This window comes from Coregonus lavaretus (assembly GCF_964263955.1).
Source record: "Coregonus lavaretus genome assembly, contig: HAP1_SCAFFOLD_572, whole genome shotgun sequence".
Taxonomy (NCBI): domain Eukaryota; kingdom Metazoa; phylum Chordata; class Actinopteri; order Salmoniformes; family Salmonidae; genus Coregonus; species Coregonus lavaretus.
The window spans coordinates 1-18,379 of NW_028163835.1; the positions used below are offsets into that span (position 1 = coordinate 1).

General features: G+C 46.1%; 1 protein-coding gene across 1 annotated transcript; it reads right to left on the reverse strand.

The window, feature by feature from the left end:
• Positions 1-7,989: 7,989 nt before the first annotated feature.
• LOC311117741 (type I phosphatidylinositol 4,5-bisphosphate 4-phosphatase-A-like) lies at positions 7,990-12,884 on the reverse strand. Its single transcript, XM_084192662.1, has 8 exons — positions 12,682-12,884; positions 12,065-12,182; positions 11,520-11,598; positions 11,267-11,373; positions 9,910-10,030; positions 9,743-9,795; positions 9,563-9,653; positions 7,990-9,218 (listed from the first exon to the last, which is right to left on the reverse strand). Exons 1-8 carry the CDS (start codon positions 12,767-12,769, stop codon positions 9,075-9,077), a joined length of 801 nt encoding a protein of 266 aa, XP_084048788.1. The 5' UTR covers positions 12,770-12,884; the 3' UTR covers positions 7,990-9,074.
• Positions 12,885-18,379: the final 5,495 nt, after the last annotated feature.

The following is an 18,379-nucleotide window of genomic DNA, read 5'->3' on the forward strand; positions in this document are numbered from 1 at the left end:
AGAGGAGGGGGAGAGGAGAGAGGGGGGAGTAGAGGAGGGGAGGGGAGAGAGGAGGAGTAGAGGAGGGGAGAGGAGGGAGGGGGAGTAGAGGAGGGGAGAGGAGAGAAAAATATGAGATAATTGGGAAGATAAATGACTTTCTTTCTGTTCCACATTCACCAACAGATGGCAGTAACAAGCAACATTTCACAGTGGCTACACAGGGTGAATCTCAATAGATTCCTCATCTCCTTTTGCATTGAAGAACCTCAGATCTTCTCTAATGCGTTTTGAGAGAGACGGAAGTAAATACAATTTAGATTGAGCCATGGACACGCCCTCCCCATGTACTTAGGAAGACTGGATCCTTATTGAGACAGGAGTCAGTCAACTCTTTGAACCCTCTTCTTTTATTTTTACTGAGGGAAGGAGGACTGCTCTTAGGGATCAGAATGCCCTCATAGGATTTTTTTATTTAACCCTGATTTTACCAGGTAAGTGACTAAGAACACATTCTCATTTACAGCAATGACCTGAGGAATAGTTACAGGGGAGATGAATGAGCCATTTGAAAGCTGGGGATGATTAGGTGGCCATGATGGTATGTATGAGGGCCAGATTGGGAATTTAGCCAGGACACCAGGGTTAACACCCCTACTCTTACAATAAGTGCCATGGGATCTCTAGTGACCACAGAGTCAAGACACCTGTTTCATGCCCCATCCAAAAGACAGCACCCTACACAGGGCAATGTCCCCGATCACTGCCCTGGGATATTTTTTAGACCAGAGGTAAGAGTGCCTCCTACTTGCCCTCCAACACCTCTCCCATCCAGGGACTGACCAGGACCAACCCTGCTTAGCTTCAAAGGCAAGCCATCAGTGGGATGCAGGTCACTGTTAGTAGGTTCTGTTTTAGCTAGCTCTATAGCGGTTATACCTAATGATCAGTGGGATGCGGGTCACTGTTAGGAGGTTCTGTTTTAGCTAGCTCTATAGCGGTTATACCTAATGATCAGTGGGATGCGGGTCACTGTTAGTAGGTTCTGTTTTAGCTAGCTCTATAGCGGTTATACCTAATGATCAGTGGGATGCGGGTCACTGTTAGTAGGTTCTGTTTTAGCTAGCTCTATAGCGGTTATACCTAATGATCAGGTATCAGCCTAGAGGAGAGGGGGAGGAGACACATTTAAAGATCATCATGGATAGGGTTCACTGCATATCACTGTTGGGAGATTCTCCTTTATCTCTAAAGACCAGATATCAGCCTGGAGGGAGAGAGACACACAGCAATGATATAATATGAACCATTGAATTAAGTGAACATTGCTGCGTTCAATATGCTTCTCATTACTAGTTGTTGGTTTTTCCATTGAGTGGAAGAAGCTAGAGTCCACAGCAATAGATGACACTAGAGGAAGTGGTGGAAGAAGCTAAAGTCCCATAGATGACACTAGAGGAAGTGGTGGACGAAGCTAGAGTCCAGACTTTGAGGTACGTTTTCTTCCGTTTGGTGGGTGGGTCGTGACGTATTTAAAGGGCAGTGGCCATGCTGACAGCGTTCCCCAACCCTTCCCCTGTCCGTTTTTCAACTGGTCGTTCAGTACAGTACCGTTTCCGTTCAACTGAATGTTCCAGAACGTTAACACTTACTGAACGCAGCCATGGTTACACTTCAGAATAGGGAATGATTGGATGTGACACATTATGGCCAGAGAAGAAGTAGTGAAGCGAGAGGTTTTACTCTGCCCAAAATCTGTCCACGAAAAAAATAAGCCCTCGAAGTGAGGAATTTTTGTATGGAGGTCAACTCCTTTGTGTCGAATTTGGTCAGCAAAAAATGTAATTGCTAATTTGCTACGCAAGGCTTATTTAATCAATTATAATTTTCGTAACGGTTAGGTTGTTACCAATGCACTGATAGACTCAGGTGCCATTTCGGCAACTTTGAGAAAAAAAAATGTATATATATATCGGAGTTGTGCCGTTGTCATAGAGATAGATAAAGGACTCGTCATGGATAAAACCCATTTTAACACGGACACTGCCATTGAGGGCTTCCACCATTTTAAAGTAGTCAACTGGGTGGGGATTTCTATGAGTTGGGAGCAATCAGCCTTGCTGTCACAGACGCTATAATGGCACAGATACAAAGATGAGCCCTCTATCTATCTCTATGGCCTGTTGTTCACACAAGTATCTGCCCTCACATTGGCTAGAATGGTCCTGGTCCCACCTCTTTTGACCAATCAGATCAGCTCTGAAAAAGCGCTAATGTGAAAAGATCTGATGTGATTGGTAAAAAGACCAATTAGTGAGAAAAAAAATATCAGAATTGGGCTACCTGTATAAAACGCAGCCACAGAGCAGTTTATGCCAACCAACCCTCCTTGTTCTGTCTTGACACCTGAAAGAGTTGTTGCTGAAAACCTATTTTAAGCAGCCTGTCCAGTCTCGGCTTAGCAGTCTCGTGTCTACCAACTGGTCTCTGTGGTGTAAAGTCTTCAGGTGATGACGGGGGTATTGAAGCATCTCTCTGCTCTCCTCCTTTTCCCTCTCTGACGTGGTGGGGAAGTTCCATCCAAAGTGTAAAGGGGTATTTTGCTTGATGGGACTGCACAGAACCACTACAAGCAGATTTGCCAGTTGTTCAAGATTGTGTACAGGTATGCAACTCTTTATGACACGCCCAACAGGACACCTGTGTTCTCAGCCTACACCTTCACTGGCGCTGGGCGAGAAGAGCGCTGGGGTTAAAGAGCTGAACGTAATCTACCCCGGAGGCGAAGTCTGTGTATTTCCCCAGCAGTGTCCAGGTGATTTCCAACTCAGGTTAGCAGGTGAAGATTTAGATTCAGACGGGGAGGACGGAGGAAGAGATGGGCAAGAGGAGGATGATGAGTGAGTCTGTCCCTCCTGAAGGGTTATGGCACAGGTAGACAACTGAATCTAACTGCCCAATGATTGTTTTCTGAACGCATGGTATTGACCGCAAATAGCCCAAATAGATATTGTATTTGACAATAATATACTGTAATCATTTCAAACCTTGATTACATAGACACAATCAATATTTCTGTATATATTAGTGGGAATACTTTAACAGACTTACTTAATTAAAATAATTTTACCTGAATTCCTTGTTTAGTCTTTTGTCCAACAATAATAATTAAAATAAATTTTAATAAAAATAATAAAAAAAACATTTTAAAACCCAGTAGCTGATTTGGTTTTGGGGGTTGAGATTATATTTGACCTGACATCATAAATGATACATAATATATCATACACTTTAAGAGTCGATTGATGCACCGGTGCCTCAATCTAAGTTACATAATAAAAAATCAGTCAGTTTAAGCTAGATCCACCACTAACCCCAATGTCGCACTTCCGCATCTGCGGTGAAAGGTGGCAGAGATAGAGCAGGTGGCAGAGTTACAGCAGGTGTTTGTCAGACAATGAGACATCCCGAAAAATCGGTCTTCTCACGAAAACGTCTGTAGCATCCGAACGGTTTGACCTATAAACTATTATGACCACTCTCTCGAAAGGGGAGACTCTCACGAAAGGGGAGACTCTCACTCTCACAAAATGGCGATCTCCATTTTGCTCTTCGACCCCCACAAGTGTCAGGGGACTCATTTACATTTACGTCATTTAGCAGACGCTCTTATCCAGAGCGACTTACAAATTGGTGCATTCACCTTATGACAGCCAGTGGGACAACCACTTTACATATTATTTTTTTATTTTTTTGGGGGGGGTGGGGTAAGGGGGGGTAGAAGGATTACTTTATCCTATCCAAGGTATTCCTTAAAGAGGTGGGGTTTCAAGTGTCTCCGGAAGGTGGTGAGTGACTCCGCTGTCCTGGCGTCGTGAGGGAGCTTGTTCCACCATTGGGGTGCCAGAGCAGCGAACAGTTTTGACTGGGCTGAGCGGGAACTGTGCTTCCGCAGAGGTAGGGGGGCCAGCAGGCCAGAGGTGGATGAATGCAATGCCCTCGTTTCGGTGTAGGGACTGATCAGAGCCTGAAGGTACGGAGGTGCCGTTCCCCTCACAGCTCCGTAGGCAAGCACCATGGTCTTGTAGCAGATGCGAGCTTCAACTGGAAGCCAGTGGAGTGTGCGGAGGAGCGGGTGACGTGAGAGAACTTGGGAAGGTTGAACACCAGACGGGCTGCGGCGTTCTGGATGAGTTGTAGGGGTTTAATGGCACAGGCAGGGAGCCCAGCCAACAGCGAGTTGCAGTAATCCAGACGGGAGATGACAAGTGCCTGGATTAGGACCTGTGCCGCTTCCTGTGTAAGGCAGGGTCGTACTCAGCGAATGTTGTAGAGCATGAACCTACAGGATCGGGTCACCGCCTTGATGTTAGCGGAGAACGACAGGGTGTTGTCCAGGGTCACGCTAAGGCTCTTTGCACTCTGGGAGGAGGACACAACGGAGTTGTCAACCGTGATGGCGAGATCATGGAACGGGCAGTCCTTCCCCGTGAGGAAGAGCAGCTCCGTCTTGCCGAGGTTCAGCTTGAGGTGGTGATCCGTCATCCACACTGATATGTCTGCCAGACATGCAGAGATGCGATTCGCCACCTGGTTCTCAGAAGGGGGAAAGGAGAAGATTAATTGTGTGTTGTCTGCGTAGCAATGATAGGAGAGGCCATGTGAGGATATGACAGAGCCAAGTGACTTGGTGTATAGCGAGAATAGGAGAGGGCCTAGAACTGAGCCCTGGGGGACACCAGTGGTGAGAGCACGTGGTGCAGAGACAGATTCTCGCCACGCCACCTGGTAGGAGCGACCTGTCAGGTAGGACGCAATCCAAGAGTGAGCTGCGCCGGAGATGCCCAACTCGGAGAGGGTGGAGAGGAGGATCTGATGGTTCACAGTATCAAAGGCAGCAGATAGGTCTAGAAGGACGAGAGCAGAGGAGAGAGAGTTAGCTTTAGCAGTGCGGAGAGCCTCCGTGACACAGAGAAGAGCAGTCTCTGTTGAATGACCAGTCTTGAAACCTGACTGGTTTGGATCAAGAAGGTCATTCTGAGAGAGATAGCAAGAGAGTTGGCTAAAGATGGCACGCTCAAGAGTTTTGTAGAGAAAAGAAAGAAGGGACACTGGTCTGTAGTTGTTGACATCGGAGGGATCGAGTGTAGGTTTTTTGAGAAGGGGTGCAACTCTCGCTCTTTTGAAGATGGAAGGGACATGGCCAGCGGTCAAGGATGAGTTGATGAGCGAGGTGAGGTAAGGGAGAAGGTCTCCGGAAATGGTCTGGAGAAGAGAGGAGGGGATAGGGTCAAGCGGGCAGGTTGTTGGGCGGCCGGCCGTCACAAGTCGCAAGATTTCATCTGGAGAGAGAGGGGAGAAAGAAGTCAAAGCATAGGATAGGGCAGTGTGAGCAGGACCAGCGGTGTCATTTGACTTAACAAACGAGGATCGGATGTCGTCAACCTTCTTTTCAAAATGGTTGACGAAGTCATCCACAGAGAGGGAGGAGGGGGGGGAGGAGGATTCAGCAGGGAGGAGAAGGTGGCAAAGAGCTTCCTAGGGTTAGAGGCGGATGCTTGGAATTTAGAGTGGTAGAAAGTGGCCTTAGCAGCAGAAACTGAGGAAGAAAATATAGAGAGGAGGGAGTGAAAAGATGACAGGTCCACAGGGAGTCTAGTTTTCCTCCATTTCCGCTCGGCTGCCCGGAGCCCTGTTCTGTGAGCTCGCAATGAGTCGTCAAGCCACGGAGCAGGAGGGGAGGACCGAGCTGGCCGGGAGGATAGGGGACATAGAGAGTCAAAAGATGCAGAAAGGGAGGAGAGGAGGGTTGAGGAGGCAGAATCAGGAGATCGAAGGGAGAAGGATTTAGCAGAGGAAAGAGATGATAGGATGGAAGAGGCGAGAGTAGCGGGAGAGAGAGAGCGAAGGTTGCGACGGCCCATTACCATCTGTGTAGGGGCAGAGTGAGTAGTGTTGGAGGAGAGCGAGAGAGAAAAGGATACAAAGTAGTGGTCGGAGACATGGAGGGGAGTTGCAGTGAGATTAGTAGAAGAACAGCATCTAGTAAAGATGAGGTCAAGCGTATTGCCTGCCTTGTGAGTAGGGGGGGCGGTGAGAGGGTGAGGTCAAAAGAGGAGAGGAGTGGAAAGAAGGAGGCAGAGAGAAATTAGTCAAAGGTAGGTAGCTTAATGGTTAAGAGCGTTGTGCCAGTAACCGAAAGGTTGCTGGTTCTTAGCCCTGAGCCGACTAGTTGAAAATTCTGTCGATGTGCCCTTGAGCAAGGCACTTAACCCTAATTGCTCCTGTAAGTCGCTCTGGATAAGAGCGTCTGCTAAATGCCAAAAAAGAACTCTCCAAGGGAACCTTGAGGGCGATAAATGATAAGGATGTTAAGCTTGAATGGGCTAGTGACTGTGACAGCATGGAATTCAAATGAGGAGATAGACAGATGGGTCTGGGGAGAAAGAGAGAATGTCCCCTTGGGAGAGATGAGGATTCCTGTGCCACCACCCCGCTGACCAGATGCTCTCGGGTATGCGAGAACACATGATCAGACGAGGAGAGAGCAGTAGGAGTAGCAGCGTTTTCAGTGGTAATCATGTTTCTGTCAGCGCCAAGAAGTCGAGGGACTGGAGGGTAGCATAGGCTGAGATGAACTCTGCCTTGTTGGCCTCAGAACGGCAGTTCCAGAGGCTGCTGGAGACCTGGAACTCCACGTGGGTGGTGCGTGCAGGGACCACCAGGTTAGAGTGGCAGCAGCCACGCGGTGTGAGGCGTTTGTATGGCCTGTGCGGAGAGGAGAGAACAGGGATAGACAGACACATAGTTGACAGGCTACAGAAAATGGCTACAATAATGCAAAGGAGATCGGATTGAAATTAACTTAACATCTGGGAAAGCGAGAGAGCGGGGCCTCCCTCACTTACGTTTCACTGAAACACTCAAATATAACTCTCCCAACTTCCACTGTAGAAATTATAATTGTTGTAAACTACAGCGGTTCAATGTTTTCTAGGAATAGACTAACTTAGTTTATTCAGGAAGCTGACTTGGTACAGTATTGTTCCGTGAAAACCGTCCAGGGCACTGAATCCTTTGACGCCATAGCCAACTAGCATGCCAGGCTCCAATAACACGGTTTAGCGCCAATACTCGGTTACAACAAACCACCAGTGTGTTAACATGCCAAGCAGATCATTCGTGTCCGTGTCTAATGTTGTGTAAAGTTTTGGGTTAGTTTTGACAGTTTGAGTGAGTCTGTCGTCAACTTATTCAGCCAGTTAGTTAGCTAGAATAGTTAGCATACTAGCTAGCCATTGCTCTCTGCCAACGAAAAAAAAAGAACTCCTCCCACGGCACGAACACACAGAGCGCCAAGCTAACGTTAACTAGTCACCCATGTCCCGAATTCCCTTGAACGACTCTGGTTACCAGTATGTAAAAACAAAACACAAATGTAGGTTATAACTTACCCCTAGTAGCTACTGTTAGCTAGCCAAGTGCAAAGCTAGCCACTGAATCGATTCAGCCAGCTCGCGTCTGTTCGCTAGGTCGTTCCAGCTATTGTTTAGTAGCTATCCAGGTAGCAACAAGCTAGCTACATTTCGAGGACAGTAGCTACTAACTACCTAACGTTAACGCTTCAGATAATGAAGCTCATCTGAAGTCGCTACCGTCGATGTGCCAACTTCTGTTTGTAGCGTCCGAACCGTTCTGGTTACAAACCTAATGTGACTGTGCCGTGGAAAGGGGAGATTCTCAAGAACGTGATCGGGTTCTCCGGTTTGCTCTACAACCCCTACAAGTGTCACATGACTTCTCTGAAGGTCACCCGGTACCGTTTTTTTTAAAAAATGAATGGAAGTATAAAGGTAGTTTTGTGCCTACCCCAAAAAAGGTGTGAAATGTAAAATGAGCCATAGTATGACCATCAAAGCAATTCTGTGTCAGCTTAGAACTGCCCCCCCCCCCCCTCACCCTTCCCCCCCCTCACCCTTCCCCTCCCCCTCCCAACAGCTTGTACTTGTTCCACTGTCTATGCATTTATTTCACACACACACACACACATCGCAAACACTGTCAGAGAGAGGTTTGTTAAAAGTATTTTAGTTTCACAACATTCCTCAGGAACATCAGACCACAGGATTATATTATTCAGTTGTATATTGTTAGGTAGCTCTGGTCCAAGGTGTTACATGCATCTAGAAGGTTCAGCACCAGCAAGTCGCACGTAACGCCTCGGACCAGAGCTGATCATTAGGACGTAGTGCAACAACATACTGGGAGTTAGGCAGTGTCCCAAACGGTCCTCGATCCCTTTATAGTGTCCTAGCACTATGACCCATAGGGCTCTGATCAACAGTAGCAGGGAATAGGGTAGCATTTGGGAATGAAATAGTTAGATATTAAGACAGGAGACAACTCTATAATAGAAAATAAATCAACTATTTAAAAATAAATCCCATAATAATGCCAATGACTGCAGAGTGGGTGTGTGTGTGTGTGAGTGTGTGTTTGAGTGTGTGTGTGTATATATATATATTTGACGTGTGAGTGTTCCAGTTTCTATGATGGCCCCAGGTACAATGAACAGACCTGGAGATATTTATTAGTTTTTTGATCGATCAGAAAAAGAAAAAAAAAAGTGATTAATCAGTGATAGATTGGTACGATCGTGAGTATAGGCTTCTCCAGGTTCTATCCAGGCCGGTAGTACAGGTCCATATGGTACCCTCTTCCCTATGGGCCCTGGTTAAATGTAGTGCAGTGAATGGAACGGGGAACAGGGTGCCATTTGGGCCATATCCTTTGCGAGTTTAGTCCAGTAGGGGAATATTAGTACAAGCAGCCAGACAGAGGCTCGGTCCCAAATGGCACCCTGTTCCCTATATAGTGCACTGCTTTTGACCACAGATTGATATAGTGCACTACAGAGCCTATGGGTCGCTGGTCTTTGGAACGCAGACTCTAAGACCGGTTAGTTATTCCAGATAAAGACATTTTTAGACAGTTTGATCAAGTTTGACATGGTCATGTTAATATGTTTGTTCTCACGCTCCCCCCCCCCCCCCCCCCCCCTCATATCAGGGGTTCCCTGGTTCCCCTCTCTCCCTCTATGTGATGTTCTGTAAAGGATCGCTGATCTTCAGACAGCCCCAGTAGATCATTCTGCACATGCTCAGTAGAGCCAGGAGAATCAGGAAGATCCAGGAGGCATAGATCCCTCTGTGGAGCAAGGCTGGCTTCCACGTTCCCACCTAGACCGAGAGAGAGAGAGAGGGGGGGGGGGGGGGGGGGGGGAGAGAGAGAGAGGAGGGGAGGGAGAGAGAGAGAGAGAGAGAGACAGAGAGACAGAGAGAGAGAGAGACAGAGAGAGAGAGAGACAGAGAGAGAGACAGAGAGAGAGACAGAGAGAGACAGAGACAGAGACAGAGAGAGAGAGAGAGAGAGAGAGAGAGAGAGAGAGAGACAGAGAGAGAGAGAGAGGTCAGAGTACTAGGCATAAATCCCTCAAGGCTGGCTTCCACGTTCCCACCTATACACACACACCTATGGTTACTATGCTACTGAAATAGTAAATATCTTCATATACTAAACTCACCACTAGTCCGGCCGTGCCGCCAGAGAAAACCAGAAACAACAGGAAACACCACAAGCCCCACCTCCTGGGGTACCGCCGACCAATAGAAGAGCTGCAACAGAGATACACAGGAAATCAGTACAGGAACAGAGTTGAAGATCGGTAAAAGGAATAAACTGGTAAGAAGGTATTTGGACTCACACTTTTCTGCAGTGGGGGCATCTGGCTAACGTTCTGTCTGAGAACTCAGTCCACTGACAACACACACAGTGCACTTATTATTATTACTACTGTTAGTATAGACTACTACTACTACACCCCCCCCCTCCCTCGCACACACACACACACACACACACGTGTGGTCCTACCAGGAATGTGTTTCTGCAGTGTCCACAGACCACTCTGACCCCAGCAAGTTGTTGAGGTTGTGGACTGTCTGAACCCGACCCTGCAGCACCATGCACCGGACCCAAGTTGATGATACGCTTACTAGAACACGCAAGCACACACACACACACACACAGACACACGCAAGCACACACACAGACACACGCAAGCACACACACACACACACACACAGACACAGACACACACACACACACAGACACACGCAAGCACACACACACACACACACACACACACACACACACACACACACACACACACACACACACACACACACACACACACACACACACACACACACACACACACACACACACACACACACACACACACACACAGACACACGCAAGCACACACACACACACTAGATCAGTAACAGAATCGACTCTAGCCTAGATGAAATCAAATTGTATTTGTCACATGCTCCGAATACAACAGGTGTAGACATTACAGTGAAATGCTTACTTACAGCCCTTAATCAACAATGCAGTTTTAAGAAAGAATACCAAGAAAAAGAACAAACTAAAAACCACAATATAAAATAATATGAAATAAAAGTAACAAATAATGAAAGAGCAGCAGTAAAATAAAATACCAGTAGTGAGGCTATATACAGGGGGTACCGGTACAGAGTCAATGTGCTGGGGAACTGGTTAGTCGAGGTAATTGAGGTAATATGTACATGTGGGCAGAGTTAAAGTGACTATGCATAGATAATAAACAGAGACTAGCAGCAGTGTAAAAGATGGGGGTGGGGTGGACAATGCAAATAGTCTGGGTAGCTATTTGATTAGATGTTCAGGAGTCTTATGGCTTGGGGGTAGAAGCTGTTTAGAAGCCTCTTGGACCTAGACTTGGCGCTCCGGTACCGCTTGCCATGCGGTAGCAGAGAGAACAAGAGAAGAAGTGCTTGGTCCCTTATTTTTCCTGTAGTCCACAATCATCTCCTTTGTCTTGATCACGTTGAGGGAGAACTAACAGAATGGACTCTAGTCTAGATCAGTAACAGAATGGACTCTAGTCTAGATCAGTAACAGAATGGACTCTAGTCTAGATCAGTAACAGAATGGACTCTAGTCTAGATCAGTAACAGAATGGACTCTAGTCTAGATCAGTAACAGAATGGACTCTAGTCTAGATCAGTAACAGAATGGACTCTAGTCTAGATCAGTAACAGAATCGACTACTCTAGATCCCTCCACTCTTATCCCTCTCCCTGCCAAACCTTGTCCTCTCTCTCTACCCTCCCTCCTCTCTCTATCCCCTCGTCTCCGTCTTTCTTTCTCTCTACCCGTCTTTCCCTACCTCCACGTCTCTCACCAGTAAAGTCGGGGACAGGCGATCCTCTGGGAGGTGACTTTACAGATGAGGAGACAGTTACAGGGGCAGCGGACATACTTCTTCCCTGCTGGAGCATTCTTTATAGGCTAGAGAGAGAGAGAGAGAGAGAGACGGTGATAAGAGTTAGTTCTGATAACTACTTAATAGTATCCTTCCATCAGTGATCAGTGTGTGTGTGTGTGTGTGTGTGTGTGCTGTAAGTACATAGAACTGTTGTCTGTGTTCTGCTCACCGTAGCCTCATTGCAGATGACACACTTGACTACGTGTTGGTGTGTCCTTCCCTCCACGCCGATGGCACTCTGACACACCCTATAATACAGTACAATACAACTTTATAGTGCATATGTTAAAGCAAACAACAGATTTGCCTTCTGCTAAATGTTTAACCCCTACGGGTATTCTACCGGCCAGGGATTCAAAAACGGCAACCTTTCGGCTACAGGTCCATCTGCTTAGCTGCTGGGGTAATAATAATAATAATAATAATAATAATAATAATAATAATAACAATAATAATAATAATAATAATAATATGCCATTTAGCAGACGCTTTTATCCAAAGCCACTTACAGTCATGTGTGCATACATTTTTACGTATGGGTGGTCCCGGGGATCGAACCCACTACCCTGGCGTTACAAGCACCATGCTCTACCAGCTGAGCTACAGACGAGCAGGTCCTCAGGGTAGGATGTATAGAGAGAAAGTGTGTGTGTGTGTGTGTGTGTGTGTGTGTGTGTGTGTGTGTGTGTGTGTGTGTGTTGCTGGGCTACCTACCTACAACTGATGATTGGGGAGCTGACACTGTCTGGGCTGCCCAGGGGAGAGTAGGGAGGGGGGGCTTCACCGAGCAAGACTGGAGGGGGGTCACTGGGGCTGGGGAATGGAGGGAAACCTGAGGGAGAGGGGTGGGGGGAGAGGTGGAGGGGGGTGGGGGAAATAGGAAAGATGGGGAGAGGGGGACAGAGTAGGAGGAGGATGGAATATGGGAGGAGGCAGAGAGAGGGTAAGGCAATGAGAAGAAACAAGAATGTTTCGTTCACACAAAAGCTTTCACTTCTGAGTACACATGACTGGCTAGAAATAGAATATGGAAGTGAAACCAGTTGTTATTGCTGGATAGATTTCCTCTTCTAGTAGGCTAGGTAGTTACTATTCAGCTATCTAGTAGCTACGGGGGGAAAAAAAGTTGCAAAATCATCAACAGCAAATAGCTGAGCAGTTAATAAACTAGCTAGCTAGACAATTTATGGTGCATCCAGCTAAGCTAGCTAGTTGACCTTAGCAAGCTAGTTAGCTACTGTTGCTAGCTAGGTAGCTAGCTATTGTTGTTAGCTAGCCAGCTAAGTAACCTAGCCAATGCCAGCTAGCTACTGTTATAGCTAGCTACTCACTCTGTGGCTTCGGGGAAAAGCCATACGAGGCACCATTCGTCCCATCGTGCTGGTCTGAAAGCAACGGGCTCCGCTCTCCATCTGGCATAGCGTAGCTAGTGGAGCCCAGCGCAGGCTGTAGCCAAACTGGGGGTAGTGTGTATGGCCGGGTCGACTCGCTGTGTGTCGTTTAGCTTGGTAGGATTCACATGATCACGGAAACCAGGAAGAAGGAAGCAAAGAACAACACTCTGTCACATGACTCGTTACGCAAGTGATGGGACCGGATGTTCAAACCAATTTACGTCCTCAATAGAAATAGGGAGGTCGGAAGTCGTCTAGTGATATAATAATAATATGCCATTTAGCAGACGCTTTTATCCAAAGCGACTTACAGTCATGCGTGCATACATTTATATATATTTTTTGCGTATTGGTGGTCCCGGGGATCGAACCCACTACCCTGGCGTTACAAGTGCCATGCTCTACCAATTGAGCTACAGTGGACCACATCGGTCGGTTTGTTGTTTTTTTCCCCCCACACCCACACACCATACGGCCACTTATTATAGCTCAATGGACAGCCGCAGTTTATAAACCCAGAGGCGCAACGATTGAGAAACAGACCAGGCCGGGTTTTTTTTTAGGGTTTGAGAAGTCAATGACAGAAGTGAAAAATGATTCCTTTTTAGTTGTTAATTTTCTCGAAACCTAATGGCACAACCTTAAGTAGTTAAAACATGTTATTACTCCAACCTCGTGAAAGTGACAAACTGACACGTTTTCATTTTCGTCAAAAACAACTTTAGATTGAAGGAGTGCCTTTGAGTTGGTTGCCCTGTGCGACCGTTAGACCCGATGACGTGTTTCTACGCATGCGCTTAGCTAGCCAACTTCGCCATGACGTCGCCTACAAGTGTGATCGGGGATTTCTATAGGAGAAGCAGTTTTAGCAAATATTTTGTACAATATAACCCCAGCCTGTCGTTTCCAATGGGAACAAATTAGTCATAGTGGGCAAAACAGATAGCTTAGTGGGTAAGAGCGTTGTGCCAGTAACCGAAAGGTCGCTGGTTCTAATCCCAGAGCCGACTAGGTGAAAAATCTGTCGATGTGCCCTAAAGCAAGGCACTTAACCCTAATTGCTCCTGTAAATCGCTCTGAATAAGAGCTTCTGCTAAATGACAACAAAAAAAAGTGAGGAGGGGGGCATAGCCAAGCACAAGCTAGCAAGAGCCTATTGGCCCGTTCTAGCATGTATTTGCATATTTACGTTTGGGAACGCCTACTTTGAAGTGCCCGTGTGCAATAATTTAATTCGCCCTTGCACTCCTTCTAAACAACGCAATTTAAAAAAAAAACGTTACTAAAGGGTAAAATCTACAAAATTTAGTCCACTTTGTTCGTAACAGATTGTAGTTTTTTTGGAACAAAACTGTAGCGAGATCAAATGTTTAATTGATAAGAAACTTAGCATAATGCTGGCCATAATCCATCTTGCTCCATCTTCTCCCACTGCCGGCCACTGGGCTTCCTCTCATCACCATATTTGGTAGTGAGTGGAAACGCCAACCGGATGCTTCACAGGTATACATCCGGTGAAATATCTGGCTCATTGTTCTGTGGTTTTAGCCTATCTTCTTAATGTACTGTATTTGAATAAAGTTCTACATGGGCGAAATCCTGCGTCTAGTGAGGTCCGGCCTTAGGACCTGCTCTACAACATCCGTAGAGTACGAACCTACGTCACACAGGAAGTGGCGCAGGTCCTAATCCAGGCACTTGTTATCTCCCATCTGGACTACTGTAACTCGCTGTTGGCTGTCACCCTGCTCTTCCGCACACTCCACTAGCTTCCAGTCGAAGCTCACATCCACTACAAGACCATGGTGCTTACCTACGGAACAGCAAGAGGAACTGCCCCTCCCTACCTTTAGGCTATGCTCAAACCCTACACCCCAACCTGAGTACTCTGTTCTGCCACCTCTGGTCTCTTGGCCCTCCCACCCCTACCGGAAGGCAGCTCCTGCTCAGCCCAGTCCAAGCTCTTCTTTGTCCTGGCACCCCAATGGTGGAACCAGCTTCCCCCTGAAGCTAGGACAGCAGAGTCCCTGCCCATCTTCTGAAAGCATCTGAAACCCTTCCTCTCCCCCCCCAAAAAAAAAATCCTGAACCAACACTTGCACTTGATAATGAGTAATAACTAATTACATAAAAATACACTTCAATTTAACTAAGCTAATAAACTTTAGCTAAATCCTGTGAAACACCTATTATTACTCAGTGGAGGCTCCTCAGAGCGGAGGCTCCTCAATGCCCAAAGAGCATTTAACACCATACAACAGAATCTGTATGATTTGAAGCTGGTTCTGAATTCGGGTAAAACAAAAATGCACTGTATTTTTCAAATGCCAGGCATGTTACTAATCATGTCATTGCTACATTGGATGGACATACAGTGGGGAAAAAAAGTATTTAGTCAGCCACCAATTGTGCAAGTTCTCCCACTTAAAAAGATGAGAGAGGCCTGTAATTTTCATCATAGGTACACGTCAACTATGACAGACAAAATGAGGAAAAAAATCCAGAAAATCACATTGTAGGATTTTTAATGAATTTATTTGCAAATTATGGTGGAAAATAAGTATTTGGTCAATAACAAAAGTTTCTCAATACTTTGTTATATACCCTTTGTTGGCAATGACACAGGTCAAACGTTTTCTGTAAGTCTTCACAAGGTTTTCGCACACTGTTGCTGGTATTTTGGCCCATTCCTCCATGCAGATCTCCTCTAGAGCAGTGATGTTTTGGGGCTGTCGCTGGGCAACACGGACTTTCAACTCCCTCCAAATATTTTCTATGGGGTTGAGATCTGGAGACTGGCTAGGCCACTCCAGGACCTTGAAATGCTTCTTACGAAGCCACTCCTTCGTTGCCCGGGCGGTGTGTTTGGGATCATTGTCATGCTGAAAGACCCAGCCACGTTTCATCTTCAATGCCCTTGCTGATGGAAGGAGGTTTTCACTCAAAATCTCACGATACATGGCCCCATTCATTCTTTCCTTTACACAGATCAGTCGTCCTGGTCCCTTTGCAGAAAAACAGCCCCAAAGCATGACGTTTCCACCCCCATGCTTCACAGTAGGTATGGTGTTCTTTGGATGCAACTCAGCATTCTTTGTCTTCCAAACACGACGAGTTGAGTTTTTACCAAAAAGTTATATTTTGGTTTCATCTGACCATATGACATTCTCCCAATCCTCTTCTGGATCATCCAAATGCACTCTAGCAAACTTCTGACGGGCCTGAAAATGTACTGGCTTAAGCAGGGGGACACGTCTTGCACTGCAGGATTTGAGTCCCTGGCGGCGTAGTGTGTTACTGATGGTAGGCTTTGTTACTTTGGTCCCAGCTCTCTGCAGGTCATTCACTAGGTCCCCCTGTGTGGTTCTGGGATTTTTGCTCACCGTTCTTGTGATCATTTTGACCCCACGGGGTGAGATCTTGCGTGGAGCCCCAGATCGAGGGAGATTATCAGTGGTCTTGTATGTCTTCCATTTCCTAATAATTGCTCCCACAGTTGATTTCTTCAAACCAAGCTGCTTACCTATTGCAGATTCAGTCTTCCCAGCCTGGTGCAGGTCTACAATTTTGTTTCTGGTGTCCTTTGACAGCTCTTTGGTCTTGGCCATAGTGGAGTTTGGAGTGTGACTGTTTGAGGTTGTGGACAGGTGTCTTTTATACTGATAACAAGTTCCAACAGGTGCCATTAATACAGGTAACGAGTGGAGGACAGAGGAGCCTCTTAAAGAAGAAGTTACAGGTCTGTGAGAGCCAGAAATCTTGCTTGTTTGTAGGTGACCAAATACTTATTTTCCACCATAATTTGCAAATAAATTCATTAAAAATCCTACAATGTGATTTTCTGGATTTTTTTTTCTCAATTTGTCTGTCATAGTTGACGTGTACCTATGATGAAAATTACAGGCCTCTCTCATCTTTTTAAGTGGGAGAACTTGCACAATTGGTGGCTGACTAAATACTTTTTTCCCCCACTGTACTACAGAGCAAGTCAAAGTGTATACATATTTGGGAGTGTGGGTGGATGACAAGCTGAGCTTCACTGTTCATGTGGAGAACTCGATAAGGAAGCTCAAGTGGCTTGCGAAAGTATTCACCCCCCTTAGTATTTTTCCTGTTTTGTTGCCTTACAACCTGGAACTGAAATTGATTTTTTGGGGGGTTTGTATCATTTGATTTACACAACATGCCTACCACTTTGAAGATGCAAAATATTTTTTCTTGTGAAACAAACAAGAAATAAGACAAAAAAAAACTGAACTTGAGTGTGCATAACTATTCACCCCCCCCAAAGTCAATACTTTGTAGAGCCACCTTTTGCAGCAATTACAGCTGCAAGTCTCTTGGGGTATGTCTCTATAAGCTTGGCACATCTAGCCACTGGGATTTTTGCCCATTCTTCAAGGCAAAACTGCTTCAGCTCCTTCAAGTTGGATGGGTTCCGCTGGTGTACAGCAATCTTTAAGTCATACCACAGATTCTCAATTGTATAGAAGGTCTGGGCTTTGACTAGGCCATTCCAAGACAATGTTTCCCCTTAAACCACTAAAGTGTTGCTTTAGCAATATGCTTAGGGTCATTGTCCTGCTGGAAGGTGAACCTCCGTCCCTAATCTCTGGAAGACTGAAACAGGTTTCCCTCAAGAATTTCCAAGGATTTAGCGCCATCCATCATTCCTTCAATTCTGACCAGTTTCCCAGTCCCTGCCGATGAAAAACATCCCCACAGCATGATGCTGCCACCACCATGCTTCACTGTTGGGATGGTGTTCTCGGGGTGACGAGAGGTGTTGGGTTTGCGCCAGATTTCCAAAAAGCTAAATTTTAGTCTCATCTGACCAGAGTACCTTCTCCCACATGCCTTTTGGCGAACACCAAACGTGTTTGCTTATTTTTTTCTTTAAGCAATGTCTTTTTTCTGGCCACTCTTCCGTAAAGTCCAGCTCTGTGGAGTGTACGGCTTAAAGTGGTCCTATGGACAGAAACTCCAATCTCCGCTGTGGAGCTTTGCAGCTCCTTCAGGGTTATCTTTGGTCTCTTTGTTACCTCTTTGATTAATGCCCTCCTTGCCTGGTCCGTGAGTTTTGGTGGGCGGCCCTCTCTTGGCAGTTTTTTTGTGGTGCCATATTCTTTCCATTTTTAAATAATGGATTTAATGGTGCTCTGTGGGATGTTCAAAGTTCCGGATATTTTTTTATAACCCAACCCTGATCTGTACTTCTCCACAACTTTGTCGCTGACCTGTTTGGAGAGCTCCTTGGTCTTCATGGTGCCGCTTGCTTGGTGGTGCCCTTTGTTTAGTGGTGTTGCAGACTCTGGGGCCTTTCAGAACAGGTGTATACATACTGAGATCATGTGACAGATCATGTGACACTTAGATTGCACACAGGTGGACTTTATTTAACTAATTGTGACTTCTGAAGGTAATTGGTTGCACCAGATCTTATTTAGGGGCTCCATTGCAAAGGGGGTGAATACATATGCACGCACCACTTTTCCGTTATTTATTTTTTAGAATTTTCTGAAGCAAATTATTTTTGTCATTTCACTTCACCAATATGGACTATTTTGTATGTCCATTACATGAAATCCAAATAAAAATCAATTTAAATTACAGGTTGTAATGCAACAAAAGAGGA

Coding starts and splice junctions, on each gene's coding strand:
- LOC311117741 (XM_084192662.1), bottom strand. CDS start 12,769: ATGCCAGATGGAGAGCGGAGCCCGTTGCTTTCAGACCAGCACGATGGG. Junction 11,599..12,064: donor TCCCCAATCATCAGTTGTAG/GTAGGTAGCCCA, acceptor ACTGTATTATAG/GGTGTGTCAGAGTGCCATCG. Junction 9,654..9,742: donor TGCCCCCACTGCAGAAAAGT/GTGAGTCCAAAT, acceptor TCTCTGTTGCAG/CTCTTCTATTGGTCGGCGGT.